The 15,343-nt window shown below is 42.2% G+C and overlaps 1 protein-coding gene across 19 annotated transcripts in view; it reads left to right on the top strand.

Moving 5' to 3' along the window:
* The window catches only part of mapk8ip3 (mitogen-activated protein kinase 8 interacting protein 3), a 198,221-nt gene that overhangs the window by 145,849 nt on the left and 37,029 nt on the right, over positions 1 to 15,343 (top strand). For all 19 annotated transcript variants that reach the window (XM_073060424.1, XM_073060425.1, XM_073060422.1 and 16 more), the window contains 5 exons: positions 668 to 853; positions 1,610 to 1,793; positions 11,300 to 11,422; positions 13,010 to 13,090; positions 14,251 to 14,318. In XM_073060424.1, coding sequence (XP_072916525.1) covers positions 668 to 853; positions 1,610 to 1,793; positions 11,300 to 11,422; positions 13,010 to 13,090; positions 14,251 to 14,318 — 642 coding nt within the window. The remainder of the gene's footprint in view (positions 1 to 667; positions 854 to 1,609; positions 1,794 to 11,299; positions 11,423 to 13,009; positions 13,091 to 14,250; positions 14,319 to 15,343) is intronic.

The raw sequence follows: 15,343 nt of genomic DNA, 5'->3' as shown, positions 1-15,343 counted from the left end.
TTTGGGAATAGTTATTACTAGTGTTGGTGGCCAAGTGGTTAAGGCGTCGGTCTAGTGATCTGAAGGTCTCTAGTTCAAGCCTCAGCTAAGGCAGCGTGTTGTGTCCTTGAGCAAGGCACTTAACCACACATTGATCTGTGATGACACTGGTGGCATGGAGAGGGGAGACTTGCAGCTTGGGAAACTGCTGGTCTCCCATGCAACCCTGCCCAGGCCTGCGCCCTGGAAACTTTCCAAGGCGCAAATCCGTGGTCTCTCGAGACTAACGAATGCCTATTACCCTAAAACCATGAGGCTGCTGAGCCAGAGTCAGAATCAGGTGTAATATCACTGTGTTGTTTTGCACAAGTGTGGGCAACTTCACTTCACTCGAGCCTGAATGGATTTCATAGAGTCACTTTCAAGGACTTAACAACTCATGATCTTAGTATTATATATTTATTTTTTTATTTGCACAATTTGTTGTCTTTTGCACATTGTTTGTTTGTCAGTCTTGGTTTATGAATAGTTTTACATAAATTCTACTGTATTTCTTTATTTTTCTGTAAATACCTGTAAGAAAATGAATCTCAGAGGCACATACATACTTTGATAATATGTTTACTTTTTGAAAGTTTTGTTATTTCTGCACCATAATGAGCCTATTCTATTCCTATTTTTGTGTCAGCTGCAAGTGAGAGTGACTATCCTGCAGGAGAGATATTTTTGGAAAGGGACTTGAATCCGGACGATTCCGGTGGAGCAGAAGGAGTGTTAGCAGGAATTACCTTGGTCGGGTGTGCGACCAGGTGCAATGTTCCTCGGAGCAACAGCACATCTAGAAGTGATACCCCAACGTCTGACAAAGGACAAAGTGAGTAACTACTCCCAGGTAGCTCAGTCTGCACCAGACATTCCTGTGGTTGTACAACAGATCTCATTAATAATCTGCCAGCCTGTCGAAAGCCCAAAGAGGGAGCAGGGCCATTAGTTGTTGGAAATTGGGTACTGTCTGGTACATGGACAAATTGCAAGCATAGGGTGGTAGTTGAGGATTTGTGACAGAACAGAAGAGTGGAGAAGTGAAAGGCTGACATTTGCACAGAGTTTCAGTGAGTACCTGCACATTATTGAAAGGAGCTTCTTCTGAGAATTGTCACCATGTTGTGGCCCACGAAGAGGCTTGTGCGTTCCCGAGATCCTGAGAACAATGGCGTCTGGAGTTTGCCATTCGCTACTTGTCTTCTGGGAGGTTTGCCCGTGGTGGTAAGGTTAAGGGGAAAGGCTGTAGACAAAGAGGGATCCAACCAGGACCTCAGTGGAAGATGATGACACATCACAACGGCAGGAGGAAGGCTGTAGCAGTGAAGGGACGCAATCCAGCCCACTGGGTCCTCGCCCCGATCTGTCAAGAACCGTGTGGTGGCCACCCGTGTGTCAGCCTGCCCACAGTAAACAAAGTCATGCACCGTAAAATCCCGGAAACCCCTGAGGAAAACTTCATACTCCACCTGGCTTATCACGCTACTACTATTGAAAGATGATTTAAATATTTTTTTTGTGAAGGTTTTCGCAGTGTTGTTTCAGTGCGATTTGTCAGGTTCCAGCTGTGTCTCTCCTACCCATCTAGGTGATATGGCTCCTCTCAAAGGCGGGAAGATCAACCAACCGCAATCGGCTGAAGAGGCCACTGAAGCAACGGAGGCAACAGGGAACGGTGTAACTGACGCCGAGCCAGCGTTGGCTCGGCCTAGTGCCTACACAGAACACGTGTTCACAGACTCCGCACAGACAGAAGACCGATCTCAGCTCAGGTAAGGGGGCTGGATGTGGACAGGGCCGAAACATCAATTGGTAAAGGAAACCAGTGGGAGATAGTTACACACAAAATGCTGGAGTAACTCAGCAAGTTGGGCAGCAGCCATGGAAGGGGAATAACCAATTAATATTTTGGGCTGAGAATGTTGTAACTGCATTGAATCAGTAGGGGAGATGTGTGTTTTGACCTCCCTTCAGCTTGATGAGCTTCTTGCCGATGGTTTACGGTTCCCCACCCTCACACTGTGTGTACATGCCTGCTGCTGGGTGTTTATTGGCAAGGTTTGTCCCCTGGCGGCCCAATCGAATTGTGAGAGGAGGCCACACCCGGGTCAGGGAGAGGAATTTGAAAAGGAGCATTCATGGGCTTTCGGCCTTTTCTGGCGGCCCAATCGAATTGCAATTCATGAGCAAGAGCAAATAAAAGTAAGGTAGGGGTAAACGGAGCGGCTGTTGTTGGACGGGACCAGTGTTCTAGAGTGGGGAGGTTTTGGCTCAACAGGCTTGAGTGAGGTAAGTTTCCTTTTCGTCATTATTCATCTGTTAGTGCAGTGAGAATGGCTCCAGGGCTGTGAGGGTTCTTTGTGTGTGAGGTGGGAATTCTGGGAGACCTCAAGCCTGCCGATAACCGTACCTGCATCAGGTGCGCTGAGCTGCAGCTCATCAGAGACCGTGTTAAGGAACAGGAGCTGCAGCTCGATGACCTTCAATTCATACGGGAGAATGAGGAGGTGATAGGCAGGAGATACAGGGAGGCTGGTACCTGAACGACTATAAGGAGAGGGGTAGGAAATGAGCAGCTAGTGCAGTGTACCATTGTGGCTGTTCCCCTGGATACTGTCGGGGTGTATGACCTACCAGAGAGGATTCATAGTGACCTGTTCTCTGGCATTGAGTCTGGCACTGTGGTTCAGACAGGAAGTGGGGAGAAGAGGACTGCAATAGCAATAGGAATTTCCATAGTTTCAATAGGAGCAGACAGAAGATTCTGGGGACGTGAAAGATACTCCTGGTTGGAAAGTTGCCTCCCTGATGCCAGGGCCAGGGCAAGGACTTCACCCTGCAATTTGAGAGGGAGAAGCTAAAGTCAGATGTATCAGTATTACGATGGAGTAAAGGGAATTACAGAGGCATCAGAAAAGAGCTGGCAAAAGTTGACTGGAAGGGGACACTAGCAGGGATGATGGCAGAATACGAATGGCTGGAGTTTCTGGGAGAAATTCAGAAGGCGCAGGATAAATTTCTTCCAAAGAAGAAGTATTCTTAAGGCAGGATGACTCAACTGTGGCTGACAAGGGAAGTCAAAGACAACATAAAAGAGAAGGAAAAGTTATAAAAGAGAAGGATAAGGAAAAGAGAAGGCAAAAATTAGTGGGAAGTTAGAGGATTGGGAAGCTTCTTAAGACCAACAGAGGGCAACTAAAAGGCCATAAGGAAAGAAAGCTGAAATACAAAGGTAAGCTAGTCAATAAAATCAAAGTGGATTGCAGAAGGTTTTTTTAGATGTGAAAGGGAGGCAAGAGACGATATCAGACTGCTGGAAAAGAAGTGGTAATGGTGGACAAGGAAATGGCAGATGAACTAAATAAGTATTTTGCATCATCATCACTGTGAAAGACACTAGCAGTATGCCAGAAGTTCAGTAGTATCGGGGGCTGAAGTGGGTGTAGTTGCTATTACTAGGGAGAAGGTGCTCAGGAAGCTGAAAGGTCTGAAGGTAGGTAAGTCACATAGACCAGATGGACAAGACCCAGGGTTCTGAAGGAGGTTGTATGTCAGTGATTTGCATGATGGAATTGATGGATGATATGAAGTGGAAGGGCAGGTAGGTTTGCAGAAGTAGAGAGGCTACAGAAGGACTTAGATTAGGAGAATAGGCAAAGAAATGGCAGATGGAATACAGTATTGGGAAGTGTATGGTCATGCACTTTGGCAGAAGGAACAAAAGCATTGACTCCCACTTTGGGAGTAAGAACAGGAAGGCAGATTATTATCTGAATGGTGTAGAGTTGGGTAAGGGAGAAATACAAAGAGATCTAGGAGTCCTTGTTCATCAGTCACTGAAGGTGAATGAGCAAGTGCAGCAGGCAGTGAAGAAGGCTAATGGAATGTTGGCCTTTATTACAAAGGGAATTGAGTACAAGAGCAAGGAAATCCTCTTGCATTTGTACAGAGCCCTGGTGAGACCACACCTGGAGTATTGTGTACAGTTTTGGTCTCCAGGGTTAAGGAAGGACATCCTGGCTGTAGAGGAAGTGCAGCGCAGATTCACGAGGTTAATTCCTGGGATGTCTGGACTGTCTTACACAGAGAGGTTAGAGAGACTGGGCTTGTACACGCTGGAATTAAGGAGATTGAGAGGGGATCTGATTGAAACATATAAGATTATTAAGGGATTGGACAAGATAGAGGCAGGAAATATGTTCCAGATGCTGGGAGAGTCCAGTACCAGAGGGCATGGTTTGAGAATAAGGGGTAGGTCATTTAGGACAGAGTTAAGGAAAAACTTCTTCTCCCAGAGAGTTGTGGGGGTCTGGAATGCACTGCCTCGGAAGGTAGTGGAAGCCAATTCTCTGGATGCTTTCAAGAAGGAGCTAGATAGTTATCTTATGGATAGGGGAATCAAGGGATATGGGGACAAGGCAGGAACCAGGTATTGATAGTAGATGATCAGCCATGATCTCAAAATGGCGGTGCAGGCTCGAAGGGCCGAATGGTCTACTTCTGCACCTATTGTCTATTGACTATTTTCTAAACAGGGAGAAAATTCACAAAACCTGAGGTGCAGAGGGAATTGAGAGTTCTCCTGCAGGATTCCCTAAAGGTTAATTTGCAGGTTGAGTCAGTGGTGAGCAAGGCAAATGCAATGTTAGCATTCATTTTAAATGGAGTAGGATATAAAAGCAAGGACGTAATGCTGGGGCTAAATAAGGCACTGATGAGACCTCACTTGTGAGCGGTTTTGGACCCCTTATCTAAGAAAGGATGTGCTGACATTGGAGGGGGTTCACAAGAAATACTCCAGGAATGAAAGGGTTATCCTGGGAGGAGCATTTGACCGCTCTGGGATTATACTCACTGGAGTTTTAGGGGAACGAGGGGAGATCTCATTGAAACATAAAGAAAGTTGTAAGGCCTAGATGGAATGGGGGAGTGAGAGTCTAGGACCAGAGGGCTGAACCTTAGAATAGAGGGACATCCATTTAGAAAGGAGATGAGGAATTTCTTTAGTCAGTGGGTGGTGAATCTGTGGAATTCATTGCCACAGGCAGCTGTAGAGGCCAGGCCACTGGGTGTATTTAAAGCGGAGGTTAATAGATTCTTGATTAGTCAGGTTGTGAAATGTTACGGGGAGATGGCAGGCGAATGCAGTTGAGAGGGAAAATGGATCAACCATGATGAAATGGCGAAGCGGACTCAATGGGCTGAATGGCCTAATTCTGCTCCTGTCACTTGTGATCTCAAGGTATCAACAAAAATCAGAACTGGACCTATATGGAACATGTACAGTAGATATTTTGGATAGGCGAATGACTACATATTGTCTACATATTTGCTGTCTTAGCTGTGGTGTGGAGTTCTGGACAGAAAGAAGGGAGAAGCAGAAAGAATTTCGCCCCCATACAGCATCAGAAATTTAGGCATAGGGATGGAGGACTAATGGTAATAGTACAGTGAAGTGTGTTGACAGGATTTGACTTCAAGGGTCACAGTCAATTAATGTGTTCACCATTACGATTCTACATACCTGAAAGAATGTGCAGGCTTTTTTACCTTGCGAGAGTGGGGGTTGTAATTGCAATAACTGAGTACTTTATTGTCTGAGAACACCAAGTTAGGAGGAGGAATAGGCTACTTGACCTCTCAAGTCAGTTTTGCCATTTAATAAGATTGTTCTGATTGTAACCTTGACCCCATAATCCCATCTACCCTGTCAAACTTCCACTCCTCAATATTTAGAAACGATTTCCCTTTGCTTTAAAACATTCAGAGGCACTGCTTCCACTGCTGATTGAGGAAGAGCTTTGAAACAATTTTGCCTCATCTCATCTTAGATAGCCAGCCCCTTATTTTTTAAGTGATGGCCCCATGATTCTAGATTCTTATCATAGGAGGGGAAATGTACTCCATTTTAAGCCTGTCCAGATCTCTCAGAATGTTGTATTTCAATCACCTCCCCTTTCGCTAAACTGCAGTGGTTACAAACCTCACTTGCCCAATCTGCCCCTTGTAAGGCAGCCCACTTTTCACTCCATGTCAAATCTTGGAACTCTTTCCATTGTATTTTACACACTTTTTTCAATAAGGAGACCAATATACAGATCATCAGAAAACTAACATTTGTCATGTTTGACAAATCTTATTGAATTTTTTAAAGAGGTTACTAGGAAAGTTGACAAGAGTAAAGCAGTGGATGTTGTCTATATGGGCTTCAGTAAGGCCTTGACAAGGTTCCACATGGAAGGTTAGTTAGGAAGGCTCAATCGTTTGGTATTAATATTGGAAGTAGTAAAATGGATTCAACAGTGGCTGGATGTGAGATGCCAGAGAGTAGTGGTGGATAACTGTTTGTCAGGTTGGAGGCCGGTGACTAGTGGTGTGCCTCAGGGATCTGTACTGGGTCCAATGTTGTTTGTCATGTACATTAATGATCTGGATGATGGGGTGGTAAATTGGATTAGTGAGTATGTAGATGATACTAAGATAGGTGGCGTTGTGGATAATGAAGTAGGTTTTCAAAGTTTGCAGAGAGATTTAGGCCAGTTAGAAGAGTGGGCTGAAAGATGGCAGATGGAGTTTAATGCTGATAAGTGTGAAGTGCTACATTTTGGTAGGACTAATCAAAATAGGACATACATGGTAAATGGTAGGGCATTGAGGAATGCAGTAGAACAGAGTGATCTAGGAATAATGGTGCATAGTTCCCTGAAGGTGGAATCTCATGTGGATAGGGTGGTGAAGAAAGCTTTTGGTATGCTGGCCTTTATAAATCAGAGCATTGAGTACAGAAGTTGGGATGTAATGTTAAAATTGTACCAGGCATTGGTGAGGCCAAATTTGGAGTATCGTGTACAGTTCTGGTCACCGAATTATAGGAAAGATGTCAACAAAATAGAGTACAGAGGAGATTTACTAGAATGTTACCATGGTTTCAGCACCTAAGTTACAGAGAAAGGTTGAACAAGTTAGGTCTTTATTCTTTGGAGCATAGAAGGTTGAAGGGGGACTTGATAGAGGTATTTAAAATTATGAGGGGGATAGATAGAGTTGACGTGGATAGGCTTTTTCCATTGAGAGTAGGGGAGATTCAAACAAGAGGACATGAGTTGAGAGTTAAGGGGCAAAAGTTTAGGGGTAACACGAGGTGGAACTTCTTTACTCAGCGAGTGGTAGCTATGTGGAACAAGCTTCCAGTAGAAGTGGTAGAGGCAGGTTTGATTTTGTCATTTAAAGTAAAATTGGATAGGTATATGGACAGGAAAGGAATGGAGGGTTATGGGCTGAGTGCAGATTGGTGGGACTAGGTGAGAGTAAGCGTTCGGCATAGACTAGAAGGGCTGAGATGGCCTGTTTCCATGCTGTAATTGTTATGTGGCTATACCACAGGAGGGGATGAAGAAGCTGTTGTAAGGTGTCAGAGTGGACTAAGCTATCTTTAAATATTTAAACATTCTAATAGAACAACAACAGAACACTGTCTTGGAACAGTGTTTGCTCTTTTCACATCTGTCATGAACATTTATGTCAGCATTCCTAAATATGGTCAGATGCATGGACCAGATAGATGAAGGCTTTAGTATCTATACATGCAACAGGTTTAGTTTTAATTGTGTAGAACAGTGCAAAACAGATATAATTGATTCAGCAAGATTTTACACATGGAAATTAATATCTTGAGGGTTGTTTTATAGGCAGTTGCATTGGTTTTATGTTACAATCTGGAACTAAAATTAGTCCTGATGTGTGCATAATTTCCCCTAATCTATTTAAAATTCCTTTTTGACCGTGGAGAGCAACAGTATTTCCAGATGACTTACATTAGTTGTGAATTTAACTGAACAAGCCAGAGAAAGCAAGGACTTTAGTATTATGGATTCCAGGTGTAATATAGGGATGGTGTTGCATTATCAGCCCCTTTTAATTACAGGACTAACTTGAATCTGATAGGTGTATCATGAAGTGCAACTTACTGGTATATTTTCATGTTTGAGACTGAGAGAATACTCTGGGCAGTTGATATGGCCTCCCAAATTGGAACTGTAGAAGAGCCAAGGTTTTTGCTCCTAACTTTGGGATAGCTGTGGTGATCATTGTGTCCACTAAGATGAGGAGAATCATTCTCAAACATTTACACTGGTGTTTCCCTTGGCTCTTTGAGACATGCAAAAATTTTGTTGGCTCACGACTTGCAGTGCTGCCCCTCAATTCTTTAAGCCCCACCCAGATCAAAAACATACATAGTAATTATCTCTACTGCCAAATAAAGCTGTGAATGATTTTTTTTTACAACTCAAGAGCAGTGAGATTTTTTTCACAAGAAACATCTTGGCACCAGCTGGGGGTTTGCAAGAACACGTGATGCAGGATGACAGATTTTGAAATTTGGGTGGATAGTAAGCATTTGGGCCACTTGCATTGGTTCCACTCTGCGTATGTTTTTTCCACTGTCGTTTGTGAGTGAATGCTGGATAGCCAGTGATAATGGTAAATACTGTGATAGTAATGGTAAATACTGTTATTTTTCTATCACAATAAGTAAATATTTATTTGTAAAACTGTTATTTATCAGTGAGATATTTTAAAATTGTATTTAACCTTTTCCATTTGTTCAGAGTATTATGTTCTGTGGTACAATAATGGTATTGTGTAACAGGCCAAATGACTTAATTTTGCTCCTGTATCTTATGGTCTTATAGGAAACTAAAAATGGATCAGCTATGATGAAATGGCAGAGATTTGATGGGCCAAATGGCCTAATTTCGCTCCAATATCTTATGGTCTTATTAATTCTATTTAGAAATTGCTTTATTTTTCAGTTGCCCTTTTAAAAGATTAATAATTTTTGAACAGTTTTTCTATAATGTTTCATTTATTTCAATGTCTCTTTTATACTTTTATTAATAGTAAAACAGTAATAAAGTAAATATCCTTTTTTTATCCTTTAGAAATTCTGTTACTAATTCATGAATCAATGATAATCTCTGTTCATATTTGCTGTGGCAAGTGGGGGAGTTCTAAAAAGATGATTGCCAATTTGGGCACACACTCTCAGAAGGTTCATAACTCCTGGACTAGATATTTGTACTTAAAAGACTGTGACACAGCTGGTGCATTGTGATTGGATAAAAGCTCAGTAGCAGATGCTTGATGGTTTAATCACCTTGTACAAGTATCTCAGGAAAAGAGAATGTAATATTAAATTGTTTGGTTATTGATATTGCAGATTGTAGTTGTCATGCCAAACATTGCTATAACACGCTTCATTCTAAAATAGCCTGAGAAAATGAGAAGTATTATAAAAGTTGGAGTGAGCTTAACATAATATTTAACATAAAATTATAACCCTTTACAGTACTGTGCAAAAATCTTGGGCACATATATATAGCTAGGGTGCTTAAGACTTTTGCGTGGTGCTGTAGTAATTTCATATATTGCCCTGTCCTCCTGCTGCAGCAAAAAAAAACAAGTTTCATGACATATGTGAGTGACGATAAACCTGATTCTGATATGGGTCTCCATTGTGGACTGAGAGTGGGATGGGGGCAGAGAGAGGGGAATCATGGTTGGGAAAAGGGGAAAGAGGAAGGGAGAGGAGAAGCACAGGAGAAACATTCTGTAATGATCAACAAACCACTTGTTTGGAGTCAACTGACCTTGCTGGGTGTGTCAGTGCCTGAGCCACACCCCACTTCCCCACCCCTGGGCATTGCTTCTCTGCTGCCTGTCCCACACCCTGCCTGTGGCGCTCCACTCTCATTATTCCCAACATCCTTTGCTCTGGCCAGATTTACAAACTTGCTCTCTGCTCCACATTGACACAGTACTGTGCAAAGTTCTTAGGCTATATATATTTGTGCCTAAGATTTTTGCCTAGGGCTGTATGTATCTTTTCTATTGAGCATATGCACTCAGCCCCAAAATGGGAGAAGCTGGTCCTTGTGAAATATCTCCCTCCATCCCTCGTTCCTTCCAGGAGTATATCTTCTGTTTGATCCCAAGCATCTTGCCCTTTATCCAGCCCATCTTTTTACCCCCCCCCCCCCCATACTCTGTATTTTATTCTCTCTCGTGCCACGGTAGCATAGTGGTTAGCAAAACGCTATTACCTTTTGGGGCATCGCAGTTCAGGGTTTAATCCCAGCTCTGTCTGTAAGGAGTTTGTCTGTTCACCCAGTGACTGTGTGCCTTTGTTCCGGGTCCTCCAGTTTCCCACCTCAGTCCAATGGCGAACTGGTCAGTAGGTCAATTGATCTTTGTAAATTGTCCTGTGATTATGCTGGGGTTGAGTAGGTGAGTTGTTGGGCAGCTCGGCTCGTCGGGCTGGAAGGGCCTGTTCCGCGCGGTGCCTTTAAATAGATAAAAAAAATTAAAAGTTCTTGTGAACTTTAAATACAAGCACAATGAGACTCAATGAAAGACCACACACAACAAGGCAGATAACAACCATTGTGCAAAAAAACAAGCCCCTAAATGAAACAGGCTGAGCAAATACAAAAAAGAAATAATAATAACAAATAAACAATAAATATCTAGAGCATGAGATGAAGAGTTCTTGGAAGTGAGTCCAGTTCAGTGATGCAGTGAGTGGAGTTATCCCTGTTGGTTCAAGAGCCTGATGATTGAGTGCTAATACTGTTCATGAACTGGGTGGTGCGGGTCCTAAGGCTCCTGTACCTTCCTGATGGCAGCAGTGAGAAGAGAGCACGGCCTAGATGGTGGGGGTCCTTGATGGTGGGTGCTGCTTTCCTGCAACATCACATCTACATGATGTTATTAAATCCCTTTCATTTTTTTCTTCTGCTATCAAAGGGTAAGTTCCAATTGCCAATTCCACCTGCACATTTTGAGATACGGTAGGAAGCTGGAGCAGCTGGAGGAAACCATTCGCTTGAAGCGTACTGTACATGCAGACTTTGCAGAGACTGCACCAGCAGTCAGGATCAATCCCGAGTCCCAGGAGCTGCGGTGACAGAACTAATTGCTGTGCCTCTGTGGCACTCATCTTTGCTGCTGTAATCTTCAGGGACATGCCTCAGTTGACTTCTACTTTGTATTTAATTCAGTGCTACCAGCTTGCACCAACAGGCACTGACACCATCTAATTGCTGGAATGAATTTAAAGTCTGTGTGGATACGTGCTTCGGAAAAAGAAACTGGAACTTTAGAATTGCAGACACACTTTAATGTTTTTTTTGTTCCTGTACGCAGCTGCAGTCCGATGGTTTTTGAATATTCATGATGAGCAGAGTGAGAGTTGTTGCTTTTTTTTTCTCCATTTTAGGGAAAATGGACAAAGCAAGGAGGAGCAGAACGCAGGCCAGTCAGAACAGGAAGCAAGTGTTCACACCAATGGGTCAATCACAAGTGCAGCCCCGACCATGTGGCTTGGGGCACAGAATGGCTGGTAGGTCAGGATTGCAAACACATTTGATGCAAACACAAGATTGCGCTGGTATGTCAGGAGATGCTTAGAACCCATTCCCATTGTTGAAACGCCGCTTGGTCAGGAATGTCTCCAGGCAGATTGGCAATCTTTTTGACACCTCTCAGAGTAGTGGATGACAACAATATTGAATCGCACACCGACGCTACATTTTATCTGCCTCCCACTATGCACATTTGTGTTGTATTTAAATGATTTCACCCCTTTCATATGTTTTAGTATTTGATTTAGTGTGGACATTTTATTTACGTTTCCACAGAGGGATGCTTAAAGATGTAAATTGGAGTGATCTGAGATGGTCTGTTAATGGCCACCTGTGCAGGTACTTCTGAAAGATAATCATGCGCTCATTGGTAATATTCTATCGCTAGTGGGTAGTGCTTGATGCACTGTATGAGATCTCCTTTATATTGGATGATTTAAATTTTATACACCTTTAGCGTGCAGATTTATCCATTAACCTTTCTGGTATATTTAAACAGGGCTCTTTCTTTTGAGTTTCTAATTAAACTAGTGCTATAAAGAGACTTCATTCCAGTACCTGAGGTCTCTTGTATGTATCAAATTCAGTTATAAATTAGAGATTTCTCCCTTATTTAACCTCAAGTCCATGGCTTTTCAGTGGCACAACTTCAGTATTTTTATCAGTTTTAACCAGTGCATGTGAGCAGTATATTTTCAGATGTATCCTTTTTTTTAAGAGAAAAAAAGATCAATTCTACCAAAAAGTAAGAAGTTGCAAGTGATGAAAGTATGAAATAAAACCAGAAAATGCTAGAAATATTCTGCCGGTCGGGTGGCAGCTGTGAAGAGAGAAGTAATGTTTCATTGCAACCAGGAACATTTAGAAATCAAACACATTTCAAGTCATATCTAAGCAGAAGGGATGAAAGAAAAAAATAAATATCACTCACAGGGTGAAGACCAAAGGTAACGCAGGTGGGGTAGTGCCAGTTGAGAGAGAATGACGGAAGAATCCAATGTGTAAATAACTTAATTTGCTAACATTATTGTGATGTTTATTTGTGGAAATTATAATGGGCAGGACAGTAGGTAAACAGTGTGAAGATGGCAGCTGGGACATTGAATATATAATTGCATTTAAATGATGGGATGGCTCGATCAAGAATGCCTGAGGGGGTGTGAGTAGTATATGCACACAAGCCTCAAGGGAGACCACAGCTTTCCGACTTAGAGTCATGTTGAATTAATCCTTGTGTTTGTTTTTAATGAGCTGGAACTCTTCCTCATTAATAGTGATCTTAAATCCTGACCTGATCTCAGTGGTGCCGGGTCTGAATTCATGCAGTTCAACATTTATACACAAAGAATCGTTTTTGCATACAGGTCTTTCCGTAACGTGTTTAGCATGTTGATTTCTGTCCGAAAGATGAGGCTTATTTGTTGTGTACTTTTGTTCTAATGTTTGTCATGCAGAGACCGGAATCCTTGCTAAGTTACTGTATTGCCAGCTCATTTGCATGCTGAGTTTTTGCTGTGATGTTGCAAGGCTGAGATCTAACCAACGTGCATTGCTCCCTTTGGTAGCCTTTATGTACACTCGGCTGTGTCCAACTGGAAGAAGTGTCTCCACACCATCAAGCTGAAGGATGCAGTCCTTAGTATTGTGTAAGTAGCTGGTTTGTGCAAATTATTTCAGGGTATATCTGGATTGCTAATTTTATCTTCCCTCCTCTCCTGCCTGATAGTCGATGCCCCGTCCAGAAATAATATTCAGTGTAAGCAAAAATTGGAGCTATGACTACCTTTTCGGTTTAGATGAAGTTGTGAAATAGAGGAGAACTGATTCAGTGGTTCACCTGTTGTAAACAAATTAACTGCTTCTAGCAAAATGCAGTGCTCTACTGATAAATGAGGCTTTACTTTTTAGTGTGAGTGTCTTGACAATAATCAGAGGAATGCTCCGACTATTGTGTATTATTCCTCCACAATTGAAAGACAAGGATTTGTAGAGTAATGTAAGGGGTGGAAACACATGCATAATTCACAACCACTAACATTGAGTTGGAATTCACTTTAAGAGTCTGGTTTGATATGATGACATAATGAGGTGAGGTTTAGTTTTACTGTGCTTTGTTCCGTGTTTGGTTGATAATAAAGGAGTTGTTACAGTTTCCTTTAAACTTAAAACGACTCTGCAGTTTTATTTACGAAAACCTATGGATTAACCAACACACCAATCAACCGCCCTGTATATTTCACTGCATGCCACAATATCCCAAATGTACTTTATACGAGATTTCTGTAATTAAATTCCCAATCATGACTACCCAGACAGCAATGAATAGCTTCAATTCTACAATGTTCAGGAATCCAATACTTGACCTGAAATTCCTAGAGGCTGTGCTTCCACATCGGATGGCTGTGAAATCTTACACCTTTTCAGCTAGTGTGAGGTTTGGCCCCTCCCATGAAGTGCTATTCAAGGGAGGGGTCAAATGATCTAGCTTCCTGGATTTCATCGTAATATTTTTCTTAAGGATGAAAACCCTTTTTTAAAAATTTAAATCTGTTTGGTGCTGATGAGGTTTTTAAAACTGTATTTATCTTTTAATCATCATGCTATTGGAAGTAGTCAGTGCCATTTAGAGGCTGGATACAAACCCAGGAAACTCTTTATGACCTCATCCAAGAATGGGCAGCAGGCCCTGGGAAGGATAGGTTACTCAATGTTTGATGTGTACTCCTAATCTAAATGTACATTGTCCTTCTTTGAAGCTTTTTCCACTGAGCAAAAGTATTGACCTCCTTCCCTCTTGTGTTTGCAGACATGTGAAAGGACGTGCTTTGGTGGCTCTGAATGATGGCACATTAGCTATATTTCACAGAGCTGAAGGTGAGCCTATTTTAAAATAAAACACCCACGTTCTTCACACACCTCTGTCTCTGTCTAATGGTACATATACTCAGTGGCCAGTTTATTAGATACACCTGTACACCCCGTTAATGCAAATATCTAATGAGCCAATCATGTGGCAGCACCTCAGTGCATAAAAGCATGCAGACTTGGTCAAGGGGTCCAGTTGTTGTTTAGACCAAACATCAAGATGGGGACAAATGTGATCTAAGTGATTTTGACTGTGGCATGATTGTTGGCATCATGCAGGGTGGTTTAAGTATCTCAAAAAGTGCTGATCTGCTGGGATTTTCATACACAATAGTGTCTACAGAGTTTACAGAGAATGGTGCGAAAAAACATCCGGTGAGCGACAGTTCTGTGGGTGGAAACACTTTGTTATTGAGAGAGGTCAGAGGAGAGTGGCCAGACTGATTCAGGCTGACAGGAAGGTGACAGCAACTTAAATAACCACACATTACAACAACGGTGTGCAGAAAAGCATCTCTGAATGCACAACAAATTGAACTTTTAAGTGGATGAGCTACAGCAGCAGAAGACCACAAACATGCCCTCCGAGGTTACCTTATTAGGAAGTACCTAATAAAATGGCCACTGTGTATAAGTGAGTTAGTTTAAATTTTTTGTATTAGATGAAATTTCTCTCTTGATAGTTGGAGCTACTTATTTTACATCAGTAACGGCTGCACAAATGGTGAATAGTAATTCAGATAAATTACCTTCATTAATGCTGCCGGCAAGTGTATATGTGCCAAAGTGCTAAAAAAAAAAAAAATTATATCAATTATATTCAGCTATAAAAGTAAAATGAGCCTGTACGAGGGGTGATAGATAAGTTTGTGGCCTAAGGTAGAAGGAGTCAATTTTAGAAAACCTAGCACATTTATTTTTCCTACAATTACACACTTAGTCCAGCGGTCGTGGAGCATACGGATCCCTTCTTTGTAGAAGTCAATGTCTTGCACCTCCAGAAGTGGTCCACAGCATGGGGTGATTGATAAATT

The sequence above is a fragment of the Hemitrygon akajei genome, chromosome 11 (genome assembly GCF_048418815.1).
Source record: "Hemitrygon akajei chromosome 11, sHemAka1.3, whole genome shotgun sequence".
Taxonomy (NCBI): domain Eukaryota; kingdom Metazoa; phylum Chordata; class Chondrichthyes; order Myliobatiformes; family Dasyatidae; genus Hemitrygon; species Hemitrygon akajei.
Note: the sequence above shows the minus strand (reverse complement) of the source record. Positions and strands in the feature narration are given on the sequence as shown.